Source organism: Prosopis cineraria, unplaced genomic scaffold (genome assembly GCF_029017545.1).
Source record: "Prosopis cineraria cultivar Desert tree isolate PC_DT_omini unplaced genomic scaffold, ASM2901754v1 PC6, whole genome shotgun sequence".
Classification (NCBI taxonomy): domain Eukaryota; kingdom Viridiplantae; phylum Streptophyta; class Magnoliopsida; order Fabales; family Fabaceae; genus Prosopis; species Prosopis cineraria.
Genome location: NW_026555337.1, coordinates 9,872,099 through 9,895,657, shown reverse-complemented (window position 1 = coordinate 9,895,657; position 23,559 = coordinate 9,872,099). Strand labels below are relative to the sequence as shown.

At 35.3% G+C, this 23,559-nt stretch overlaps 4 protein-coding genes across 5 annotated transcripts; 2 read left to right on the top strand and 2 right to left on the bottom strand.

Moving 5' to 3' along the window:
* Positions 1-1,728: 1,728 nt before the first annotated feature.
* LOC129313206 (tubby-like F-box protein 7) lies at positions 1,729-4,882 on the top strand. Its single transcript, XM_054956172.1, has 4 exons — positions 1,729-2,217; positions 2,989-3,079; positions 3,728-3,857; positions 4,104-4,882. Exons 1-4 carry the CDS (start codon positions 1,873-1,875, stop codon positions 4,681-4,683), a joined length of 1,146 nt encoding a protein of 381 aa, XP_054812147.1. The 5' UTR covers positions 1,729-1,872; the 3' UTR covers positions 4,684-4,882.
* A 1,628-nt stretch (positions 4,883-6,510) lies between these two features.
* On the bottom strand, positions 6,511-11,431 carry LOC129313452 (multiprotein-bridging factor 1a). The gene is made up of 4 exons (XM_054956571.1): positions 11,103-11,431; positions 10,225-10,308; positions 7,233-7,315; positions 6,511-6,890 (listed from the first exon to the last, which is right to left on the bottom strand). Exons 1-4 carry the CDS (start codon positions 11,242-11,244, stop codon positions 6,771-6,773), a joined length of 429 nt encoding a protein of 142 aa, XP_054812546.1. The 5' UTR covers positions 11,245-11,431; the 3' UTR covers positions 6,511-6,770.
* Positions 11,432-14,272: 2,841 nt separating this feature from the next.
* On the top strand, positions 14,273-18,495 carry LOC129312970 (uncharacterized). The gene is made up of 4 exons (XM_054955775.1): positions 14,273-14,612; positions 14,733-14,819; positions 14,934-15,038; positions 18,080-18,495. The coding sequence occupies exons 2-4, from the start codon at positions 14,751-14,753 to the stop codon at positions 18,119-18,121; spliced, it is 216 nt and encodes a 71-aa protein (XP_054811750.1). The 5' UTR covers positions 14,273-14,612; positions 14,733-14,750; the 3' UTR covers positions 18,122-18,495.
* An 801-nt stretch (positions 18,496-19,296) lies between these two features.
* Positions 19,297-23,212, bottom strand: LOC129314545 (uncharacterized). 2 transcript variants are annotated; one of them, XM_054958020.1, is made up of 5 exons: positions 22,260-23,212; positions 21,766-21,912; positions 21,013-21,585; positions 20,543-20,686; positions 19,297-19,620 (listed from the first exon to the last, which is right to left on the bottom strand). In XM_054958020.1, the coding sequence occupies exons 1-5, from the start codon at positions 23,109-23,111 to the stop codon at positions 19,570-19,572; spliced, it is 1,767 nt and encodes a 588-aa protein (XP_054813995.1). In that variant the 5' UTR covers positions 23,112-23,212; the 3' UTR covers positions 19,297-19,569. The 2 variants fall into 2 exon arrangements, with proteins under 2 accessions (XP_054813995.1, XP_054813996.1); XM_054958021.1 differs by having other exon boundaries at positions 21,037-21,585.
* Between the last annotated feature and the right edge of the window lie 347 nt (positions 23,213-23,559).

The window sequence follows — 23,559 nt, the reverse complement described above, 5'->3', positions numbered from 1 at the left end:
AAATTTTATTATTAGATTTCTAAATGTGTATTGTTTAATTTCTAAAAAAAATATGAGGATTTTATTTTTTTTAATTTCAAAATATTTTAATTAGTTTATAATATTTAATTTTTTTATTTTTAAAAAAGGACTCATGGGCCTGACTCTAAACCCTTCATATAAAGACTGAGCTTGAAAAATAGGGCTCAAAATGAAAACTTGATTTTAGAACTCAGGCCCTTAAGAGACGAGCTCATAAGGGTTGGGCCCTTAAAAGTCGGGCCTGCCGGCATTCCCAACTCTAAGTTTGAATACTCAAGTTATTAGATATTTTTTAATTTATTTTTTAGATAATTTTAACTTCTATTTTTAAAAAATTAATATTTAAATTTTTATCTTATTTTATTTTATTAATAATAATAATAATAATTTGAATATTATAGCAAAGCTTGAATTTTTTTGAGTTTATTTTAGCAGACTGAATAAACTCGTAATAAAGAAAATTTTCAAAATTTTTAAACTCAACTCTAAGATTTTTCAAATATATTTGAATTGACACGTCTAATTTGGCTTAAATTAACACATCTAAGTGAGTGTTTGTATATATAAGTCTGAATATTAGTAGGGTTAAGAGCAAAATGAACCCTAAAATATTGCACGAAAAATGTTATGAACCTTAAATTCTTAAAATATATAAAACGAATTCTAAACTTTTAAATTCATAATAAAATGAACCATGATCATTAATTTTTCTAACGCCGTAACTGTTCATTTTATTAATAAAGGTCACAGATCTTAAATTATTACTCAAATAGTGTCCTTGATTATAAACTTTGAAATTTCAAGCAAATTATCCTCAACGTTTACACATAGAATATCGACTATCATGTAAACTAAATTAGTTTTAGCATGGCACGTTATGATGAATGACCCATAATTTTTAAAATGATCGCTATTGCCCTCCTTTGTTGCAATTTTTTTCTAAACGATTGGTATCTCATGCTTTTGTATGTTCTATAATTCTAATTTATTCTTATTTTAAATAATATTTATTTATTTAATGGCGAAAATTTAAAATCTTATTTTTTAACAAATAAGAAATTTAATATGTAAAGTTATGATTTACTGTTTTATTATTGTAAATATAAAAAAATTATGAATATTTAAACAAAACTTGTGAATTATTTATCAATAAGGACAATTTAATAATTTATATAAATTCATTAATGATAACAAATTTTTAAAAAATTTATGAGAATTATGATATTTTGAGAGATTAAATTATTATTTATATATTTTAGAGAAATTTTATTATCATTTTTGTTTAAAAATTTTAATTTTATTTTTTTCATAAATAATTACATTATTATTACTTTTTATCAATTCCCGTAGTTGTTACTGGCCCAGAAAAAAAAAAAAAAACAATTGCCGTAGTTGTTAATTGAATATGTGGCTAATAAAAGACTCTAACATTGTTTTATATCTTCAAATAATTAGAACTAAATTGATAATTAAAATAAATATAAAATATTAAATTAATAAAATTAAATTTAAAAGATTAAATTATTAACTAAAACAGATTTAAGAGAATGCAATAGTATTAATTATGTTCGAGGAAAAATTGTAAACAAACGCGCATGCGATCTCATTGAATTTTCTCTTTTGTTGACAATGATCTCATTGATTTGTTTCCTCGCCAGGCTGTCATTTTATCATTACCGCACCACACCGTTTGGGTTTGTATGATTCAATCTCAAATCTCAACCCCAATGAATTGAGTTATTTCTAACTTCTATTCTCCTTTTCCCAGTTGTAACTTTCTCTGTGTAAATCCCACCTCTCCCCCTCTTTCTCTCTCTGTCTCTCTCTCATGAGAGTTCGGAGCCCTAAGCTATGTCTCTGAGAAGCCTTTTTAGCTCTCGGAAATTCTGTAGATCCTTCAAGGAGGTTAGGGCGATCGAGGAAGATGAGCGGAAGGGGCGGCTTGCCGGTGATTCCGACTACCGCGGTGACTCCACGGACTCTCCGCCCTACGGCGATTCGTGGGCCACTATGCTGCCGGAGCTTCTCGGGGAGATCCTTTCTCGTGTTGAGGCCTCCGAGGATCAGTGGCCCAACCGCCGAAACGTCGTTGCTTGCGCCTGCGTGTGCAAGCGGTGGAGGGATATCACTAAGGAGATCGTGCGCTTCCCTTCGCGCAACGGCGGCAGAATTACCTTTCCTTCTTGCCTTAAGCAGGTAATTCTTGGAATTTGATTCCTTTTCCCCCCCCCTCTTTTCTTAGTTATTGGTTTATTTGAAGGGCGTATATGATCCCGTGGAACTTGCTCTGGTTTTCTGTGAGTGTGATCCGTGGGACTGGAGAAATGATTGATACTTGGTCGAGCTTGGGTGGTGCCCTGCATTTCATTTCAATTGTCAAGTGATTTGAATATTCTTTGATTTTTTGCTGCATCCTTAATTTATCTCTTAATTCACATTATCCAATTGAAATGTTAGCTTGGGGGTCTCTATTTTGAATAATATTTTTCTGTGAGGATCAGCATTGATTCTCGAGCCGCGGGAAATCTAGCAATATCGTCTGGATAGTTCGATAAAGGAAATCGAATTGTGAGTCCATTGATTAACATTTCTGGGTACTATGGAACTAACTTTAGTTTGTGAGATGTTTTCTTAGATGTGACGTGTCATCTTTACACATAAGTGGTTGGGTTTCATGTAAGTTTAACCGGAAGAAATATTTGCCGAATTCATTTTTCCTGATTTGCGTTACTTTGTTATCATTTCGTATCCCTTGTTGGAATCAGTCATTTCATTTATGCTTTTGGCTAATGATGCTTTATTTGTCTAAGGACAGTAATACATTTGATATTTGTTTACTTCAAACGATACAGCGTTTCACTATTGTTTGTGAGCATTTTGTTTGTTTGGTAACTTTCTTCTTGCACTGAACTCATATTAAATTAAGGCATGGAGTCAACAATTCTGTAACATTTCTTTGACTTGCAGCCTGGACCATGTGACTCACCCCACCAATGTATTATAAAGAGGAACAAGAAGACTTCGACATTTTACCTATATCTTGCCCTTATTCCTCCATGTAAGTAAGTATTGGTAGAAGGCTTTTTTCCCCCTTCCATATAAATATTCAATAATGACTTCTTCATTGGTCTGCTTCACCCTTTCTCCAGGGCAGCATGTTGACTGAGTAATGTCTTCTGTATGTGTGAAAGCTAGAAGTGGGCGGTATCTAATTTGTGAATTGTATGACTGTAGCCATCCTAATTTGACTCAATATGATTTAACTTTGACACAAGTGAAGAATATTTTTCAAATGACATGACACTGCTTTCAATTGACCGGATTCAGTATTGGATGACCGACTATGGTCAACAATAATGGTATGCGACGTGCAAAAGTTGTAGATTCTACTTCATGTTTTTTGCCTTGAATTTCATTTGTTTGAGCATACTTATTTTGATATTAGAAGAAGAAATATTATTTATTTTGGTATACTTATTATGTTTGAGTATACTTGTTCTACAATTTGAATGCTTATTTGTTTGAATTATTCATGATATGTGTTTTCATTCTTTCTGATTCCTGTGTTCCTTCCTCTAATACAGTTAATTAGAAATTATCTTTTTACTTTGTTTTTAATGAAGTTTGCTTCTTACTTCCCCAAAAAAAAAAATAATAATTAGAAATGTCTGCTCATTTTATTGTCTCCTTTCCTCTCTCTTGTCAGCATTCACAGATACGGGTAAGTTTCTCTTGGCAGCTAAGAGATATAGACGTGGTTCTGGTATCGAATATATACTTTCACTTGATGCTGATGACATATCGCAAGGAAGTAATGCCTATGTTGGAAAGTTAAGGTAAACATTCTTTTGGTGTAAACAAAACACTCCCTTGTAATAAAGACATTAAGATACGGGAAAATAAGTTTGAGTAAGATGCGATGTGACATCTTTATTGTCTATACCTCCAACATGGACGGTATATGTTCTCAAAATGATTGTCAGAGCTATGTGTGTTGTTAGATGCTTGATGTTAGTATGTGGTCAGTGTTCAATCAATCTTTTGCTGCATGTATTAATCTCATTAGTGAAATCTCTTGACAGCTCAGATTTTCTTGGCACGAACTTCACAATCTATGATAGCCAGCCGCCCCATTGTGGCGCAAGGCCATCAAATGGCAGGGCCAGCCGTCGAATTGCATGCAAACAAATAAGCCCTCAAGTTCCTGCTGGTAACTTTGAGGTGGGGCAGGTATCGTACAAGTTCAACCTTTTGAAGTCAAGAGGGCCAAGGAGGATGATTTGCTCACTGAAGTTCCCAAACCAATCATCAGGAGAAAGTTCAGATAGCAGATCTCTGGATGTTCACAAGACGAAAAATGCAGAATATGCTGACTCTGAATACTCAATCTTGAAAAACAAAGCTCCGAGGTGGCACGACCATTTGCAATGCTGGTGCTTAAATTTCCATGGCCGGGTGACTATAGCATCGGTGAAGAACTTTCAGCTGGTTGCTACAGTGGACCGAAGCCAACCAGGAGGGAAAGGAGTTGAGGAAACAGTTCTTCAATTCGGGAAAGTAGGGGATGATACTTTCACTATGGATTACAGGAAGCCACTCTCTGCATTTCAGGCCTTTGCCATTTGCCTAACTAGCTTTGGCACTAAACTGGCTTGTGAGTGAATATATATTTTTGGTCGGCATTATGCCTGTTTATTTTATGCATGTCATGAACGAATAGTTATATTAAATATTTTTTTCCCGCATAGTTTACTATTTGATTCAGGGAAGTTGATGTAAATGCTGTTCATTTATCCCTAGGGTAATGACATCTTCCATAATCAAATGGATCTTAAATTGTCCTGGGCAAATGCTTTCGGTTTCTTGCATTGGCTAATCATGACTTTTTCTTTTTCTTTTTCGTATTGGAAATGTTCTGGGGAATCGTTGTTCTTTCTTCTTCTTCTTCTGCTTTTTTGATAAAGGCTGAAGGTTAAAACCAAATAGCGTGATCGATACGCACGACAGAATCATGTGCTTTTACTGTATTCCATTCGAATTCGTTTGATCAACCCATCTTGCTTCATTCAATTTTTTTTTTTTTTGTTTTAAAATTGAGATTTTGCTTCTTTTTTTTTTTTCGGTGGTGGTTAGTAATTTCCAGCTAACCATACGGGTTAATATAATGACAGGTAAAACACAAGTTATGCAGAACAGCAAATCTTGCTCTGTCCTGCCCACAGTTTTTCTTCCTGCTTTGAGAGAAATAAGCCTTTGGATTTGTACTCTTTTTCCCTTGGGTCCTACACAGATGTCCAGGTGTTACAAAGCCTTTCTTTTTCCTGTTTTGGTTTTCTGAAGTACAAAAGTGAGGTATATTGATGATTAAGAAATTATAGCTTCAAAGATTAAACAATTATTTTTTGAAAAATTTAATTGCATGACAAAAAAACAGAATCAAAATTTTGGCAAACACTTCTTTTTTAATTTGGCATTTTCTATTTGCATGACATACAGAAAAGGAAAAGATCATATACTCGAAGTTATAAATAATTATACAATATGAACTTGTCTAGTCTTGGTGAAGATAAAATATGAATTTTTAACGTTTCTGAATTTCCGTTCAAAAAGGATCTATGTAAGCTAATGCCTTTATAATGCTGAAATGGTACAGACGTTTTTGCTTGTGTCTGTACAGTGTCATGTTAATATGATTTCAAGCTGCAAGAAAGACTTCTTACAGTAAGTTTTGCTGCTCTTGCACTTTAATTCAAGCTAACAAAAAACCAAAAAACACTCTAGATAAGCATGCTAGCCTCCGTTTCCAAAACCCATCTTCCTAGAAGCAACTTTTCCCCAGTTGCAAAATCCAGTTTCGCTTCGTATTCCTTTCAACAAAAATCAGTTCATGACCCAATCAAACATATATCAAAACTATGCTTTGTAAAAATCGGTTTGGACCAAATAAATGATAGCCAAACATCCTTGTACTTGGAAAGTATTTATTTGTGTTTGACAAGTCAAGTCTATTTGGGGCTACAGTTATCATTGACATTTTTTTCCCCAAGAGACACCGAAAATGCTTTAGTCCTTTTTCAGACAGCAAAACTGCTTAGGTCCAAAGTCACCACTTAAGTTGTCATTCAACACAGAACACTGGCCCAGAACATGCACAAGCGTGTTTGAAAAGCCACGCAAGTTCGTTTGAACTTTGAAGTGTCTGAAAAGGCCACAATAAGCCGACTATATGTCTCTCAACCAATCCATTCCTCCCTTGGCCCAAAGGGGGAAAAATCAATCCTTTCCTCTCACATGGTTTGTAATCAATAAAGAATGAAGTTGGACAAATCTTGAGTACCATTTTCAGGGACAAGTGTTCACTACTTGATTCTGTTATAAAAACTGGCAAGCGAATAATTGTTTGACCTCATATCGTCATTTTTGGATATTTTCTTTTGCAAAATCTTCAATTGTGTATAGTTATTAGAAGAATTTAATGATAGCAAAAACTAATAAAACATTAGATTGGTCCGATTCAAATATAGAACAATGAAACAACCATGTTTCGGGATCACTTAAGCAGACATGTTTCAAGGAAATAAACTTAAGCAAACATAACCTTATTTTAGGCCTTAGATAACAAAACACACCAGCATGACATAACACATGATGCACAGAAGTCATGACAACAGGAGAAAGTTCATATACAACGCCAGTTGAAAGACTTGGACACAGCTGACATTCAATGCCATTCTATCCTTTATACTACTTCATTTCTTTCCACGCAGTTTTGCACCAAGAGCTCTCTCCAGTTTACCTAATATTTGTTGATTTGGAATGGCTTTACCTGATTCATACTCCTGAATAATTTGAGGCTTCTCATTTATCATCTACCCAGGAAAAAGGTGAGTCAGTACCATGGAAGCTAAAGCAAAAGAAGAACCTGAAGGAGAAAATACATCTACGAGAAATGAAATGCATGAGTTTTATGGAAGCAAAAAGTAAAACCAAGGCCATAACATTTTTTTGAAATTACAAGGGTAAGCAAAGCTTGAGGAGAAAAAAATAAAAAAACCATAACAATTCCAGTTCGTTTGAAAACCAAACCATGTGCTTCATTGCAGTTCAAAGTTGTGCTATAATGATACTTAGCCCTTAGTTTTAGTTTAAGCTCTCTCTTTTTTTTTATGAGGGGGAGGGGGGGACTGACAAAAAGTTTCAGAGAAAAGGACCTGAGCTAGTTGAGCCTGGGTAAGCTTTTTGTCCATCCGAGCCTGCATGATGGCTTTCTTTAATTCAGTTGGTACCCGTTCATCTGCAAATCGAATCAGACATACAAAAGACTTTGAAATATATAGATTTCCAAAAAATAAAAGCTACCAATCATAGCGAAATGACTTAAAGTGGAAAACTATTGGGAGCAGCAAAGAAAATAGCACAAATAGATCCAACAAGTTTCTGCCTGAATCATCCAATACACTGCATGTACATACTCTTGAATTATTCATCGGAAGAACATGCATAATCCCAGACAAATATCAAGATCCATTTTGATTGAGTAAAAAAAAAAAAAATTAAGGGCCTAAATAGAGATACTATGACTGCAGTATATAAGAGGAGAACGCCAGACAGAATTTGCAGTAAGTAAAAACATGAAAATTATACCTTTTGCAACTTACATGTCATTGCCCCAATAAAAAAATTCAGAGATCTAACTATTATTAATTCAACCTTTTGCAACTTAAATGTCATTGCCCCAATAACTTGATATGTAAAGAATAAAGATTAAATAGTTTTAGTTAGTTAGGGAGTTAGTTGTTAGGATTTTCTGTCAAGGGTCTATATAATATCCCATATAAGTCAAAGAATGGATATATTGAAAAACCCACAAATATTGTTCAGTTTTTCCACCTCTCTCTTTGATCTTTCGTCTCTTATCTCTCTCTATTTTCTGTTTCTCTTTCTCTCTCGTCTCTCCTCTTCCAATTTCTTCTATATTCTACTCTGTTTCTCTCTCTTCATCTCCTTATATCATAATAGTGGTATCAGAGCCATTCCTTCCTCCCTTGTATGCCCGTCACCAGCTCCCAGGCAAGTATGGCTGGCCATACAAACACAAGACTCAATATTGTTGAAAATCAAATCAAACCCCTCGCTGCCCAAATTGCAGAACTTGATTGCACGGTGGAGGAGTCTTGTACTCATCATGAGATAGATTCTAATGAAGCAAAAGAACACCATAGATGAATTGGAGGAGAAGGGCACCATCGACAACGGCAAGAAAGGGAGTACCAACCTCCTACTAGATTTACCAAGATGGAATTCCCAAAATTTCAGAGAGGGGATGTTCTTGAATGGCTTTTGAAGTGCGACCAGTATTTCCAAATTGATAACACCCCTGATGCATGGAAGGTGATGGCGGCTAATACTCATCTTGATGAGAAGGCCTTCCAACAACATCAAACCCTAATGCATGCAAGAAGAAGATGTGTGATAGGGTGGGAAGAATATTCAGAAGCAATACATAAGAGATTTGGACCTACCTATGAAGCGCCTATGGTAGAGCTCATGCGATTGACAAACAGGGAATCTCAAATATTATAATGACGCTTTTGATGCAATCATGTGTAAGACTGACCTAATGGAGGATCATATGGTGCAAATTTATCTTGAAGGTTTACAAGAACGAGTTGTTGGACCTGCTCGTTTACTTAAACCAACTACCCTCTAGGATGCTTAACTCCTTGCACGATTGTAGGAGATCCATTTGACGAAGGCTTTTGATGGGTACAAGGGTGTTGATAAGACTAGAAGAGATGGATCATCTTGGGCAGGTCTATTGCGTCCTCCTTTACGCATCTCACAATTCTCTAAAAGGTGGAAGGATACAAAAGTGGCAGCTAGAGAAAATGGGTCCAATTTCACAAAGGGCAAAAATGTCATTTCGCAAGAGGCCCACTCTAATTCTTCAAAACGAGGGTCCATTTCCTCTGCTCCTTCGTCTCCAGCGCCTCTTTCTTCAACAACTCATGTGAAAGTCACAAAGATGTTGAACACAAAAGACGATGATCTTCGGTCAAAGAACCTCTGTTTTTATTGTCATAAGCCATTCTTTAGAGGCCATAGATGTTCACCAACTCAGCAGATGCAAATACAACAGATTGAGCTTCAACCTGATGCAGCAGAAGACACCGTAGATACTGGAAAAGGGACAGCAGAATAGCAATTTCTCTGTGTGGGGATGTGTCTTCATTGCTGGTTCTAGAGTTCTAGTTCTATTTGTTGTTTTTGTCTTTGGGTTCAGATTGTCGACCCCTGGGATCAAGGGTTTTGAAGGGGGGAGCATTGATATGTAAAGAATACAGATTAAATAGTTTTAGTTAGTTAGGGAGTTAGTTGTTAGGATTTTCTGCAACGGTCTATATAAGATCCCGTGTAAGTCAGATAATGGATATATTGAAAAACCCAGAAATATTGTTCAGTTTCTCCACCTCTCTCGTCTCTTATCTCTCTCTATTTTCTGTTTCTCTTTCTCTCTCGTCTCTCCTCTTCCACTTTCTTATCTATTCTACTTTGTTTCTCTCTCTTCATCTCCTTAAACCATAACATAACTTTCCCTGTTTGAAGGTTTAAAATTTGAGAGAAAAAGAATAGGTGGGGAACACTTCCCCCTTTTCAATCCCTAAGAACCCCGTATTATAATTCCTTTTTAATACTCTAATTCTTTTCAAAGATAGAGAAGAAAATGAAAATTCTTTCATTTTTTTAATACTCTAATTCTAATTTACTATTTTCCCCCCAACTGCATTAGTCAAAGAAGCATAAAAGAATTATAACAAAATTTTAACTACTTCTCGTTTTCACAGGAGTCCAATCCATCCCTTATGATTCAGTGAATAATTTTCAATATCACTTATAATGGTTACTAAAACACAGACGGTTAAGCATTCCCATTGATAAAATCCCACTCATAAACACTTCCTCCAAGTAAATCTTCAGGAAAGACATTGGGTAGATGAGTAACTAACATACGGTAGATTTATGAGGAGTTATTATGGTAAGTGTTGAATACTTCTGCATTAAACAAGTCTTTCTACATCTAAAAATTCAGAGAAACCAAACCATCTAGGTTGTATCTACTCAAAAAGTAGTATTAGGCCTGTTCTATCACAGCTAAAGATGCAGCAAGAAGAGAAAAAAGCATAAAAAAAAACATCTACTTACGATGAAGATTCTCAGTTTCTTCATCAAGCTTCCTTGTGTTCAAAGAAGTGCTGCTGGAGGCAGCTTTATTTGTCGCAGCATTAACTGCAGATTGTACAAAATATAAGGTTATAAAATACTGAAGGAAGTCAAGGTCAGGATGTCTTTTCACGCTTCGATTCTTGTACCAGTTGTAAATCATTTCAATATAAATTCTTAAACTTCATAATTCAAACAAGACGACTATATACCCTCGGATGTGTAACTTTTTGTGATTAAAGACATCTACAAGATCGAATACAAAGCCTGATTTTCACTTTACCTTCACAACTTAAGTTTCAACTATCTCTTTCCTGCCCAAACAATTCCACGGACAAATAACGAAATACTAAATACGAGTAAAACTTGGATTATATGAGGTAATAAAATACAGGCATGTCAAACTTGAACATACAGGCAACGACTCAGATATACAGAGTAGTTACTGAACTACCAAATCAAAAATTTATGAGCAAAAAAGCAGATACACATCAGGGAGCAACGAGGGAACAAAGTAAAAACAATATTCTGTCAACCTAAATGCCAACGCAACAACCTATACACACAAGAAAACCCTGAACAAGGGCACCTTCTGCTTGGCCATCAGATAAAAAGACACCAGTTTCAAAACAATTGTGAATCTTCTATAACCCCCACTCTTCGTGTGTCAGATTGAAATTATCTAAGCTTCAAGCCGACAAATTCAATTTGAATTAATTAAAATATTGAATTAATTTTATCTCTTCTCCAAGGTCCCGATTTAATTCTTCAGAAAGTATTGCAACAATAAAAAGAGATCTAAAAAATCGTAGTTGTTCATGAACCAAACAAAACCCAGCCGAGGGACGAATCAAAAATACATTTTTTTACGGTTTCAATATCGGCGCCGGATCGACGAGCGGCGTTGACAGCTTTCTCATCCTTCTTCGCCGCCGCTGTAGGTGCCTTCTTCCGGATCACCACGGGCTCCCAATCCTGTGAAAGTGGTCCAATCCCTGCCATTCTCTTCCCTGACTGTGGCTCTCTTTTCTGCGTACCTAATAAGGATGAGGAAGAATCCTCCCCTTCCTCTTCCTTTCTTATATGCCCTTGGTTTGGGCCAGTCCGTCGTATGGGCTCTTTGATATTCTCAATGAACGAAAACGGCCCTCTGTTTTATGTAAACTCCAAAGTCCAGATCCAATTATCTTTCAACTGGACGAAAACGCCGCCCTCGCTGGAGGGAGAACCAGTTTCTCCGCTCGTGCTAGATGTTAAAACCCTAACGCACAGAAAAACCCTAAAGCACTTAATGAAGCTGGTAAAACAAAAATTGAAAAGAAACTACTAAATAAAAACTAGTTTTTACCCATTACAAACAAATTTTTAAATACAATTGAGGTTAGATCTGGTAGAAGAGGTTAACACGTGAATCCATGTTTGATAGAACAGTCATACAATGCTGTGTCATAATCACTTCCAATAATAACAAGCTTGAGTGTACTGAAAAGATAAGTTTTTAAAAATATGGTTAAAACATAAAAAAAAAACATTTATCTATGTTAACAAATCATAAATGATATGGCTCAGGTTAAGCGGATATGAAGAGAATGAAAGGAAACACTCAAATTCTATAAAGCAGTATACCAATTTTATGGACAAAGAAATCCTCTATTTCCCTGTCACCATTTTCCCTTCACTTTTTTAATTATTACCGCTGACATCGCTGCATTAAATTGAGTGAGTCTATTTTAACAATAGATTCAATTAAATGAAGAGATTCCTCATCCCAATTTTAACTGATGCTAGTGTTCCTACATGTCAACAATATTTTAATTTGTTAGTGATATTGTGGAGGAGCCAGGGGTTGAATTGCTACTATTATAAATTATAAGAATTAAGTTGTATCACTTTAAAAAATTGAAAAATTAATATTTCAATCCTCATACTTTATCTGAATTTGCAAATCGGTCCTTGGCATTTAAATGTGAGTAAATCCATCCCTATATTTGGCTTTGTCAAACACGTCAAATCCCCATAAGTGCAGCAAACTCTTATATTTGTGCTGATGTGGGTGTTAAGTAGTTTCATACTTTCATTTGACAATACTTGAGCCGTATACAAGCAATGATGCGGCAAGATATCTCCAACCAAAAAGAGAAAAAACAGAGAAAACAGAAAAAAACAAAAGGCAAAATGCAAGGAAGGCGTGGAACTTCATTATAAATCTTTAGGGAAAAGCAAGAATGCAGAAAATGCTTTTTTTGGATTGTTTTTTCAGTGAAACATGACTTCACAAAATTAATGCTCCATCTAATAATATTGATTCATCTTTCCTTACCTCAGATTTTGCTTCTTTTTAATGAAACACATAACTGACAAGATTAATTCTCTCATAATTTTAAGTGTTGACGCTCTTCTTTTTACAGTCAACATTTTCTTTCTTCTTTGTTTGTGTTCTCCCTATTTCTCTCTCTTTGGAGTCCCACTCTCCATTCCTGAAATTCACACTAAATTCAGACATTTACCAACAATGATAGAAGAGAGAAGACAATGAAAAAGCATAGGAAAAGAGGTTGAAATTGATAGGAATGAATAGGAGGAGGTGGATAAAAGGAAAACTAATGGCAACTACAAGAGAGAGAAAATAAGAGACTAGATTAGAAATTTACAACCCAAATAGTCAGATAGGAGCTACTTTATGAAAATGAAACAAATCAAGCATAAAAGAAAAAAATTAGAGAGCAAAAGAGAAACAAGTTGAAAGCTAAGAAAAGGAAAATCATATTTGAGGATGGAACAATGAACCTCCCCAAAAAAAGGATCGTAGCACTAATCACAATGGAGAAGAGATGGAGTCTATGTTTTCTATGTTCCTTGTGTTCATGAGAAGAGATGGAACTTCATTTTGGATTTATTGTTTTTTTAGTGAACCATAAGCCATTTCCATCATAAAGTCAAGGGTTTGGTTGATTATCACAAATCTCTTTTGTTTGAACAGTAAGGACAACTTTATGTTTGATTGTGTTTGAGTAGAACTAAAGGAGAGTGAATAATGTGTATTATTATATCTATGGTAAGTAGTATTTCACAAAATCGATGATCCATTTAATACTATCACTTCACAAAATTGATGATCCATCTAATAATATCGATTCATCTTTTCTTCCTCTAAATTTTCCTTCTTTCAATGAAACATAGCATTGACAAGACTAATTCCTTTGTAATGTTAGGTTTTGACACTCTTTTCTCTCTACAACCAGCGTTCTCTTCTTTCTTTGTTTGTGTTCTTGTTTCTCTCTCTCCTTGGTGTCACTTTCTCCCTTCCTGAAGCTCGCACCAAATATTTACCAACGATGATAGAAGAGATAAGACAACAAAAAAGCAAAGGGGCGAAGGTTGAAATTGACAGGGAAGAACAAGGGGAGATAGAGAAAAGGGAAACCAATAGCAACTACTAGAGAGAGAGAAAAGTAGATTTAATTATAAACTTATAACCCAAACAGTGAGACTGGAGTTACTTTTTGAAAAAGAAACAAATCGAAGTAGCCGAAAAAGAAAAAATCAGAGATAAAAAAAGAAACAAGTCAAAGGGTAAGAAAAGATAAATTATGTTTGAGGACAGAGCAATAAACCTTGCCAAAGAGAGGGATCGTAATACTAATTACAACAGAGAAGAGATGGAGTTTGTGTTTTCCATGTTCCTTGTGTTCATGTCTTTCTATTTTTTTTAGAAAAACTTTAAAAATTTTAATCTAAGCCAAATGTTAATTAAAATTTCACTGGATACATCATCTTAATTTTAACACTGTTATGCTATGTTGGAGAATATTTAAAATATAAGGAGTGTCAACTATGCCATTACAAACTGATGTAATTGAAAGGAGTGAATTAAAAAAATTAAAATTATAAGAATTAAATTGATAATCAATGAAACTATAAAGATAAAAGTTTTTTCTTCCCTTGAACTAAGTTGACATTATCAATTAATTAATTATAAAAATTGAAGTTAAAAAATTATTATTCATTACACAAATACAGAAGCACCCCTGCTCTGTCCTCTTTCACTCGTTGATCTTTCTCCGTCGCTGAACAGGTTACCCACCGCCACACCATTCACCAGAGTCACTGCCGTGAACACCACTCAGTGGCAATCGGACCATTGAGGTACTACCGGTTGTCGCTCTCCCGTCGTTGGAGTATTCGAACAAAACCGGCTCACGCCTCCGTCGTCGGTGATTGTAACAGGACCAACTCGCAACCCTCGTTGTCGTACTTACCATCACAAACGCGTCTTCATAATACAGGGGCCCCTCTCGCCATCTCCGTAACATAACCAAATCGGACGAAAAATAGTCTGGGTTTTCTGGAACCTCTCCGAAAGTGAACATGTAAGAAAATCTATTCTGTTATATGAGAAGAATAACTTCGAAGTTAAATTGTTGTTTATAGTTCTTCTCTACGTTAGGTTGTTTCTTGTAATTGACGTAATTCGTGTCTTTTGTTGATAGCGAGTGATTTGGGACGCAATGTCCAAATCTTGCAAGGGGTTAGCTATGGAACTCGTCAAGTGTCTCAGCGAATCCGATTGTGTTAAGGTTCGTCTGGACTATTGTATTTATGAACTGATTACTTTCGAGATGAATGTTTGTCTGTAATTCTAAGAGTTTGGATGTTGTAAGAACGGCTTTGTGTATGGATTGAAAAATTAGGTTGAGAATCGAACCTATAGGGAATGTGCCGGAGAGAAGGCTCCGTCAATACCTAGTGAGTGTGTTGGACTTAGGGAAACTTATTTCAATTGCAAGAGAGGCCAGGTAAGCGGCTATCTTCTTCCTTGATTAATCATCTTTCCTTGTTCTGTGATTTCACATGCATACCCATACCCATACTCTTTCTTTATTTAGGTGTATTAACTTTAGACTAAGTAAGCAATTTTATCGCTAATTATATTCCAGTGTACAAACTGATGTCGTGGTTCAAATTTGAGCCCCTATGTCCTGAACAAAGAAGAATAACTTCTTTTCTAGTCAATACGTAACCAATTGACTGCCTCTCTAAGCACTTAAAATACCTCAATTTCAGTCAAAATTTGATGTGATTTAGAAATGGGAGGATTAACATGTAGGGCCTGTTTGGTTCAGGGGAGGGGAGGGGAGGGGAGGGAAGGAAGGAGAGGGAAAAAAAATATATATATATATATAGACAACTTTACCCTTAAATAAGTAAAATTGTTTTTTTCCTAATAAAATATGTTATGAATATTTTTAATATATAATTATAAGTATATAATTATCCATAGTTCATATATATATATTGCCAATAATATATTCAATAATAATTTATTCAAAGTTTATAAACCAAAGGTCTGAGCAAGCAGTAAGTTTATTAACATAAAATGAAAGAATAACAAAACATGACAAAAAAAAAAAGAAAAGAAAATAGAGGAATAGCAAAAATAAAATAAAAGGAGGGGAACAAAAATGATGGTGCAAGTTAGGAGGAGGAATAGAACTTGAACAGAAGGGCACATCACAGTAAAGAGAGACTTTTTTAGATTAACATATTATAGAAGGGGTATATTATACCCCTACCCTCCTCATCCCCCATTTTGGATTTCCCTCCCCTCCCCTCCATTTTTACAAACCAAGCAAGGGGAGGGGGGCAAAATCCCTCCCCTCCCCCCCAAACCAAACATGCCCGTAGCATGTCATTGAAGATGGGGGAGCAATTCTTGCCTTCAAAGATATTTGGAAGCCAAGCCTTTTGGAACCTATTTGAAGGACTTGATTATATTATTAGTCTTAATTTTTTTTTTTGGCAATGCTGTGCTAATAAATAACACTTCAAGCTTGAAATGGGCCAGAAGTTGACAATTACAAGTGTTAAGCATTCATGACTGACTACTTTGATTTCTGTGTTTCATTGTCTCTTATGGGATTACACTGACCATTTAGAAAATCCCTGCATTTATTGAATCCCATGGCATGATATATTTTGAGGTGAATTTTGGCAAACCATCTGATATTTCTATAGCTTGGAACTTGGGATAATGCGAACTATTGGGTAACTTTTATTTACTCAAAAAAGGGTTATTTTTTAAATATTTGTGAATGCTATTAGATTCTGTGTATGAATTTGAAGTGATGGAGATGGATGATGATCTCTTGAGGACCATTTTAAAAATTATTCAAAGTGGTGGGGACAAGAAAGAGTCGTGAATGACTTTTTATATTATTGAATATTTGCAGTTCCTTTGTGCTTTTACTTTTGTAGATGCTGGTAGATAATGGTTGGATTAATGTGAACCATCTATTCTGTTTGGTGGACTAAGATATTGGCTGAAATCTTCTTTGGAACTTAGTACTTTTATTCTGTAGGATAGATCTGAGCATCTAGGCTAGGGTGGTTTTGCATGTTGTTGTAATTTTAATGTTACAGTTTCTTTAAGTAAGAAATTTTGAGCGAAAAGTGACCTTAAATTCATTACTTTGGAAGATCCAGCTGATTTAGTTTGTGCCATTTTGGTCATACAACTCATCTGTTGTCTGCAAGGAAATATTGGCCTGTTCAAAACATTTTGATTGTGATTGTACCTGAGTTTGGAAACAGATCAATCTCTCTTTTGCTTACAAACTTATAGGTTAATTCTTTCTGTCTGGACATAACTTAGGTATAATTTTTTTGGCATTTGTTATTCAAAGGATAAATGATGTGCTGCTGGTTAGAGAATTTAAAGTTGGTTTGGACTTGAATCATCATCATCATTATTGTTTGTTTTTTTTTTTTGGAGGTTTTGTGTTGATTCTTGAACAACTCGATCTGGTTGTTTTGTGTATTTACTAGTTGGAATGCCTTCATGCAAATTTTAGTTTCTGTCCATTTAACATAAGGGCAAGACTTATGTATTTAGTCTTATATACTTAATGTACTTTTATTCAATCAAATCCTGACAAGTGAATTTTAATGCATTAATAATATTAATACTAAGAGTTTGTTATGGAATAAATAATCCATAGAACATCCACATGTCTTAATTTAATTGGAAACAAGTGCCTTAAGTGTATAAGTTTTTCCTTAACATTAAGGCCTTGATATCGTAGTTAAAGTTAGATCACAGGAACAGCTTATTTAAATGTGTTAGTGCTCCCTTGCGGTACATCTGAAGATTTGAGAACAGTAATAAACTATGGACGCACGAATAAATGGTCCTTCACCGGATGTAGCATGTAGCTTCTACTCCAAGGAAGATACTTGATATTTACACCGCTCTAGTAGGAAACAGGGGATCTATTTAGAAGTTAATATATCGATACATAATATAGAACACATAGGAAGCTGCCTTAACCTATAAAATGCGAACAGTTTGACAATTTGACGTCCCAAACTCCCTGTGGGCATAGGGCTCACAATTCAGTTTTGGTATAAAGTTCAAAAATGTAACAAAACAGTTCTCTGAGCTCTGGTGTAAATTGAAAACATTTGATCTTAATTAAAAATAACTCTTAGGAGCCATGTGATTCCCGTGTCATATGGCCTCTTTACCTGTTAATCCTTGCCGGAGCCTCATCCATGAAGATTGAAATGAGGAAGTAGTCTCTTGCAATCAATGTTAATTGGCATTTGATATATCATTTTAATCCAAATTTCAAGAGTTTTTGTTTTTTCCTCTTTCTTCCCTTCCCCTTACTGCTAAAGTTTGCCTCGATATTGTAATAAGGTCCTATTTTTGGGAGGTAAAATGCAGTCCTCCTGTGAAACTATAATGTATGTTTTTCGTGTTAGAAAAGATTAAAATGAATGTGTGTCTATATTACGACACAGCTGATCTTTCTTTTTTCATTGTCTCCTCTATCAGGTGGACATGAGAGCTAGGATTCGTGGTAACAAGGGCTACTAAGAGCTGCAGATCTTGATGCTCGGAAGCCTGAACCTTGAAAGATAGTTTTTCAAGCTTCTGAGAAAATAATTTTGGACACTGAACTAACCAAGATATTATTGAAGCTAATAATTGCATATTTTGACGATATTGTTGGTTACATGAAAGTGATAGTGTTTATCGCCGGAGTTTACGCCTTCTTAATGCATTTCTCTATGAGCTTCACTTTTATGAGTTACTAGAGACAATGAGCAAGAATGGTGGCATAAGCTCATGCTATGCTACAAGAGAAACCAACAGGTATAGATAGGGTGATCTTGGTGCTATTGTACGAGGCGGAAAGAATTATGTTGATTTTTGCTTGTGAATTGTACTTTTTTTTTTTTTTTAAACAACTCCTACAGATATAACTATATAAGGGTCAAGTTTAATTTAAACATTTTGAATGATTCAAAGATTCAAGGGCTTGGGAAGTAACATTTTGTTTTTGTCCTTCCTTCCAACGGTCAAACGTTCTTGAATGATAATATCGGAGATAATTGATTTAATCTTCAAATTTAATTTTTATTCCTTTAATTTCTTATATCTTCTTCAATTATTATGTGTACTTTAAGTTTTACTGTTTTAAAACACAAATAGACTCTGAAAATAATTTAATGTGTAAAATATATTGATAATTTGATATGTATATGTAACTAAATCAGAACAAATTAACATTTTAATTAACATTTATATTATAATCTTTTACAATATATTTTATTATGTTTTTTTCCCAAAAAAATTAGCGTCTGTTTTTATCCCATCTAAATATACTTTTTGATCATAAATATATATCACTGCAATTAATATTATGTTATCTTTGTTAACAAATTTTAATAATATTACTTCTTTTTTAAATAACAGACTAAATTGATAGTCAAAATGAATTTAAGAGACTAAATTGATAAAAATTAAATTTAAAAGATCAAATAACTGAAATAATTGAGGGATTAAAAGTAATATTATATCATGTCAACATAGATACTAGAGTAACAGTAAAATTTGAGAAATTGGAGCATCTGAGTTGAAAAAAAAGCTATCAACTTTTTTAAAAAGTCAATTAATTGTCTTGAGTATCAATTTGTAAATTTTAGATTATAATTACATAACGTGTTTCGTGTACATCAATGTGAAACCCCTCAACAATAAAACCATAATTCACGAAATTGTCGCTTCTAATATGTTAGCTTAGTCGAGATATTCACATTCCACGCATGAAAGTTCTTGCTGGAAGAGCTACGAACACAAGCAAGAGACCAAAGTACTAACTACCCAACTAATGGCATCAGACAGGGGAATGTACAAAATTATCCCTTGGTAAGTTGGAAATAAGGGAATTCCCTATCTTCTATATAAACATCAGCTTCCTATTTGAATTCTCAATGCAAATCAGAACTCGCGCGATGAACATCACGATCCTCCTTACAATTCTAATCAGAAGCTCTATTCACTTGAGCATCAGCAGACTTATCAGGCTTACCCTGTAAAAACCATGTTAAGCCTCGTTAACAATTTAGCATTCCCAAGGCAACTATATGATCTCAAGACATAACCATACAGGGCATACAAATACCCATAACTGCCACGAAGTCATAAAGATGCCATCTTCTTAATAAGGTACAAAGACTTTTGGGAAAGCACAGAATTCTCTTAAAAGCCTTCGGTGGGTGCTGGTACAAGTAACCTGGTCGGATTTTACTATAATGCTGACTATGTACTTGTGTTCATAGTTGTGAGTGTGAAATGGATTATATATTGAAATCAAGTACTTCAGCGTTTCATATTTGTATGGCACATCAATTGACATTGGTCTAAGCTCTGCATGCAAGGGCTCAGAACATTTTTGTGCATATACTAAGTACTTGGGAGGTTTAACTATTTCTCTACTAATTTACTAATGTCTCGAAGACAGGAGACATTGTGTTTTGCATTAATTACCAATAAAATATAGTCATCGGTTCACACTCTTAAAAAAAAGAGAGAGCATTGAAAGCAACGTATCAGCAAGCATCAAAGAAACTCCAAGAACTGAGAAGGAATCCAACATGGAAAAGAGTAAGGTATGAATCAGTAAGAAGATTTCTCCCCAAATGTTCCTCACTTTGTCTGACCTGGCAATTGACGTCTGTGGTATTCTCAACAAGATTCCCAACATTTTTATTGAAATTATCTTTCTTTTAAGAACTTTGCAGATACAAAAGAATTTAATGGAATTCAAACAGTTCCAAAATACTTGAACTATATATTATAGATTCACTGTGGCTCCAAGACACCTCATCGCAATAGTTGGTTGGTTGCTGCCACAACCCATCAAACCATGACTTGAACATTTTAATGACAAGTTTCTAATATTTTGTTTGCCTTGCTTCCCCACTCCTAATTATTTATAACATAAATGGTTACCTCACTAACTTGTTTAACAGTCTCATGAACAACTTTAACGTCCTGCCTAACTGGTTCACCAAGCTGCTCCGTGGATACTTTATCGTCTTGTTTATCAGAAGAAGAACCATCTTTTCCATCACCAGCATTCTCATTTGTCTTTCCCTGAAATGTTATTTTTAGTTCCATCAACGTACTTGGATCACAAAAACCAGCAACAAACAAGTTAAACTACCGAACAATTTGGTCTCAAAGTTATCCACCATTAAGCTTCAATTAATCTCCAAAAACTTAGTAAACACAAATGTTTATCAATAAAATTAACTAATTCAGTTGCATATATGTGACTAAGGATACCTAATGGATTCACTTTATACCAGAGCTTGTTGTTTTTTAGTTTACCTGGCAAAATTCAAGATTAAACCTACATGAGCATCAGTTTTTCTGGCTAATTATATAAACACCAGTTTACTTGCAATAAGTATGCATACATTGAACTCCAGAAGGTTAACTACCTCTGCCTCAGCTGGCTTCACCTTGTCCTTGATCACAATGGTTGGAAGCCTATTGATATCCCAACCCAGAACATTACACACAGCATTTCCAAAAACTCTATGAGCTCTTTTATTCTTCGTCCTCGAAATCAACATTGAATGCTGCACAAGACCAACACAATCACGGAATCTCTTTCCAGCATTCTTGTTATCGGCAACACCACAAACCAAACAACGAAATTCTCCACTTTCCCAGCATTTCTTGTAATAATTCCTCAGTTCATTATTTTCTCCAAATAGTTTTTTAAAGAACTCCCCTATCTCCTCCGCCTCATCATCATCATCCATATCATCCTCATCACCATCAATATTGTTGTTATCACCATCATCGCTGTCATCAGAACCAAACAAAAAGTCTCGACAAGCTTGACGTGCCTTATACTGCACTTGCAACGTCGCAAGTATATCCTTTTCTTCCGCTGACAATGGACGTGCCACCTGAGTTGGGCAAAGCTCCAATGGCGGCCATTCTGAGACCACTGGAGCAGAAGCTTGTGTAGGCACTAACAACTATCAACAACCATGATGGTCAACAACTATCAGAATCTTGTTCAAGCCATATCTATTGATGGTGAGGGTTGCCACCACATACCATCAATAATTATGACTTGAACATTTTAATGACAAGTTTCCAACATTTTGTTGATCTTGCATTTTTCACCCACTATTTATAAATTCATAAATGGTTACCTCATTAACTCTTTTAATAGCCTCATGAACAACTCCAACGTCCTGTTTAACTGGTTCACCAAGCTGCTCCACGGATACTTCACTGTCTAATATATGAGAAGATAAAGAACCATCTTTTCCATCAGCAGCATTCTCATTTGTCTTGTCCTGCAATGTTATTTTAGTTCAACACACTTACATGATCACAAAAGGTCAAAAACCAGGAATAAACAAATCAAACTACCACACTATTTATCCTCAGAGTTATCCGATCATTTAGCTTTAACTTAACCTCCAAAAAGTTAATAAATTCAAAAGTTTATACTTAAAAATAACAAACTCAGTTGCATATTAGCGACTCAGGAATACCTAATGGATTAACTTGTATCAAAGCTTATTATTTTATGTTTATCCAATAAAGTTCAAGACTATGAACGTCTGTTTTTTGCTAATTATATAAACACCACTGTACTTGCAATAAGCATGCATAAATTGAACTCCAGAAGGTTAAGTACCTCTGCCTCAGCCGGCTTCACCTCATTCTTGATGATGATGGTTGGAAGCCTGTTAATATCCCAACCCAGAACATTACACACAGTATTTCCAAAAGTTCTATGAGCCCTTTTATTCTTCGTCCTCGAAATTGACATTGAATGCTGCACAAGACCAACACAATCATGGAATCTCTTTCCAGCATTCTTGTTATCGGCCACACCGCAAACCAGACAACGAAATTCCCCACTTTCCCAGCATTTCTCGTAATAACTCCTTAACTCATTATTTTCTCCGAATAGTGTCGAAAAGAATTCCTTTATCTCCTTGGCCTCATCATCATCGTCCATATCCTCCTCCTCATCTTCAGCGTCATCACTGTCATCAGAACCGAACAAAAACTCTCGGCAAGCTTGACGCGCCTTATACTGCACCTGCAATGCCTCCAGTCTCTCCCTTTCTTCCGTTGACAATGGACGGGCCGCTTGAGTCGGACGGGGCTCCAATGGCGGCCATCCCGAGATCACCGGAGCAGAATCTTGAGTCGGCATTGACCACTTGGGATCCAACTTTAAATGTGGGTCGGGTTGAGTCCGTTTCTTGCTGTCCCTCTTATGTATGGGCTTCTTCTTCTTGTTCTTGTTCTTGAAAGTGCTTGAGTTTACGGGTGGGAGAGGTCTAGGTTGATTAGGAACAAAAGGGTGAGGGGGTCTAGGGTTAAGGTTAACTTTGTATTGATGAATCGAAGAATGGGTTGGAGGATTACACGGAATGTGAAAAGGACGAGGGTTTGGAGGCGTTGGAGGACCTTGATGCCAGAGACTGTGAAGGTAAATGACTTCGTTTCTCAACCTCTCTTCATCGTAGGGATCCATCAGAGGTTTTGAAGACGAAAGGCATTAATTCAGGCATTGAACGGACCTCGAGCGACTTCTGATAATAATATACTACAGCTTCATTTCTTCTGTTTCGCAACTCGCACATTCATCAACCCTTGCCCCTTAAAGCGAACAGCGCATGTCCGGATCAACCCGCACAAGATTTGTCGGGTCAAAATTAACGCCTGACTCGACCCATTTGAATATTGGGCCATTGGGCTGAGTTTGGAAGGCCATGATAGTATGTCATGTATGTTCTTATATAGGCCCATCTTTTTTAGCACATTTAGGTATACCTTTCATTTTAAAAATATAAAATATTTTTCTAAGGTTTGATAGTAAAAATATTAGGAATTTTTAATTTTTTAATTTGTAATCAACCTACTCCCTCTGTTTTCAATTATAAGAGAAACTAACATGTGTCACTTTATTTTTTTTATAAATA

What these genes read in the sequence shown, in the direction of transcription:
- LOC129313206 (XM_054956172.1), top strand. Translation starts at nt 1,873, where the DNA reads ATGTCTCTGAGAAGCCTTTTTAGCTCTCGGAAATTCTGTAGATCCTTC. An exon ending in TTCCTTCTTGCCTTAAGCAG is followed by an intron (nt 2,218 to 2,988) that starts GTAATTCTTGGA and finishes TTTGACTTGCAG; the next exon opens with CCTGGACCATGTGACTCACC. An exon ending in TCTTGCCCTTATTCCTCCAT is followed by an intron (nt 3,080 to 3,727) that starts GTAAGTAAGTAT and finishes CTCTCTTGTCAG; the next exon opens with CATTCACAGATACGGGTAAG.
- LOC129313452 (XM_054956571.1), bottom strand. Translation starts at nt 11,244, where the DNA reads ATGGCAGGGATTGGACCACTTTCACAGGATTGGGAGCCCGTGGTGATC. An exon ending in AGAAACTGAGAATCTTCATC is followed by an intron (nt 7,316 to 10,224) that starts GTAAGTAGATGT and finishes TTCGATTTGCAG; the next exon opens with ATGAACGGGTACCAACTGAA. An exon ending in CCCAGGCTCAACTAGCTCAG is followed by an intron (nt 6,891 to 7,232) that starts GTCCTTTTCTCT and finishes TTTCCTGGGTAG; the next exon opens with ATGATAAATGAGAAGCCTCA.
- LOC129312970 (XM_054955775.1), top strand. Translation starts at nt 14,751, where the DNA reads ATGTCCAAATCTTGCAAGGGGTTAGCTATGGAACTCGTCAAGTGTCTC. An exon ending in GCGAATCCGATTGTGTTAAG is followed by an intron (nt 14,820 to 14,933) that starts GTTCGTCTGGAC and finishes TTGAAAAATTAG; the next exon opens with GTTGAGAATCGAACCTATAG. An exon ending in TCAATTGCAAGAGAGGCCAG is followed by an intron (nt 15,039 to 18,079) that starts GTAAGCGGCTAT and finishes CTCCTCTATCAG; the next exon opens with GTGGACATGAGAGCTAGGAT.
- LOC129314545 (XM_054958020.1), bottom strand. Translation starts at nt 23,111, where the DNA reads ATGGATCCCTACGATGAAGAGAGGTTGAGAAACGAAGTCATTTACCTT. An exon ending in TGAAGCCGGCTGAGGCAGAG is followed by an intron (nt 21,913 to 22,259) that starts GTACTTAACCTT and finishes ATAACATTGCAG; the next exon opens with GACAAGACAAATGAGAATGC. An exon ending in TTAACCTTCTGGAGTTCAAT is followed by an intron (nt 20,687 to 21,012) that starts GTATGCATACTT and finishes ATAACATTTCAG; the next exon opens with GGAAAGACAAATGAGAATGC.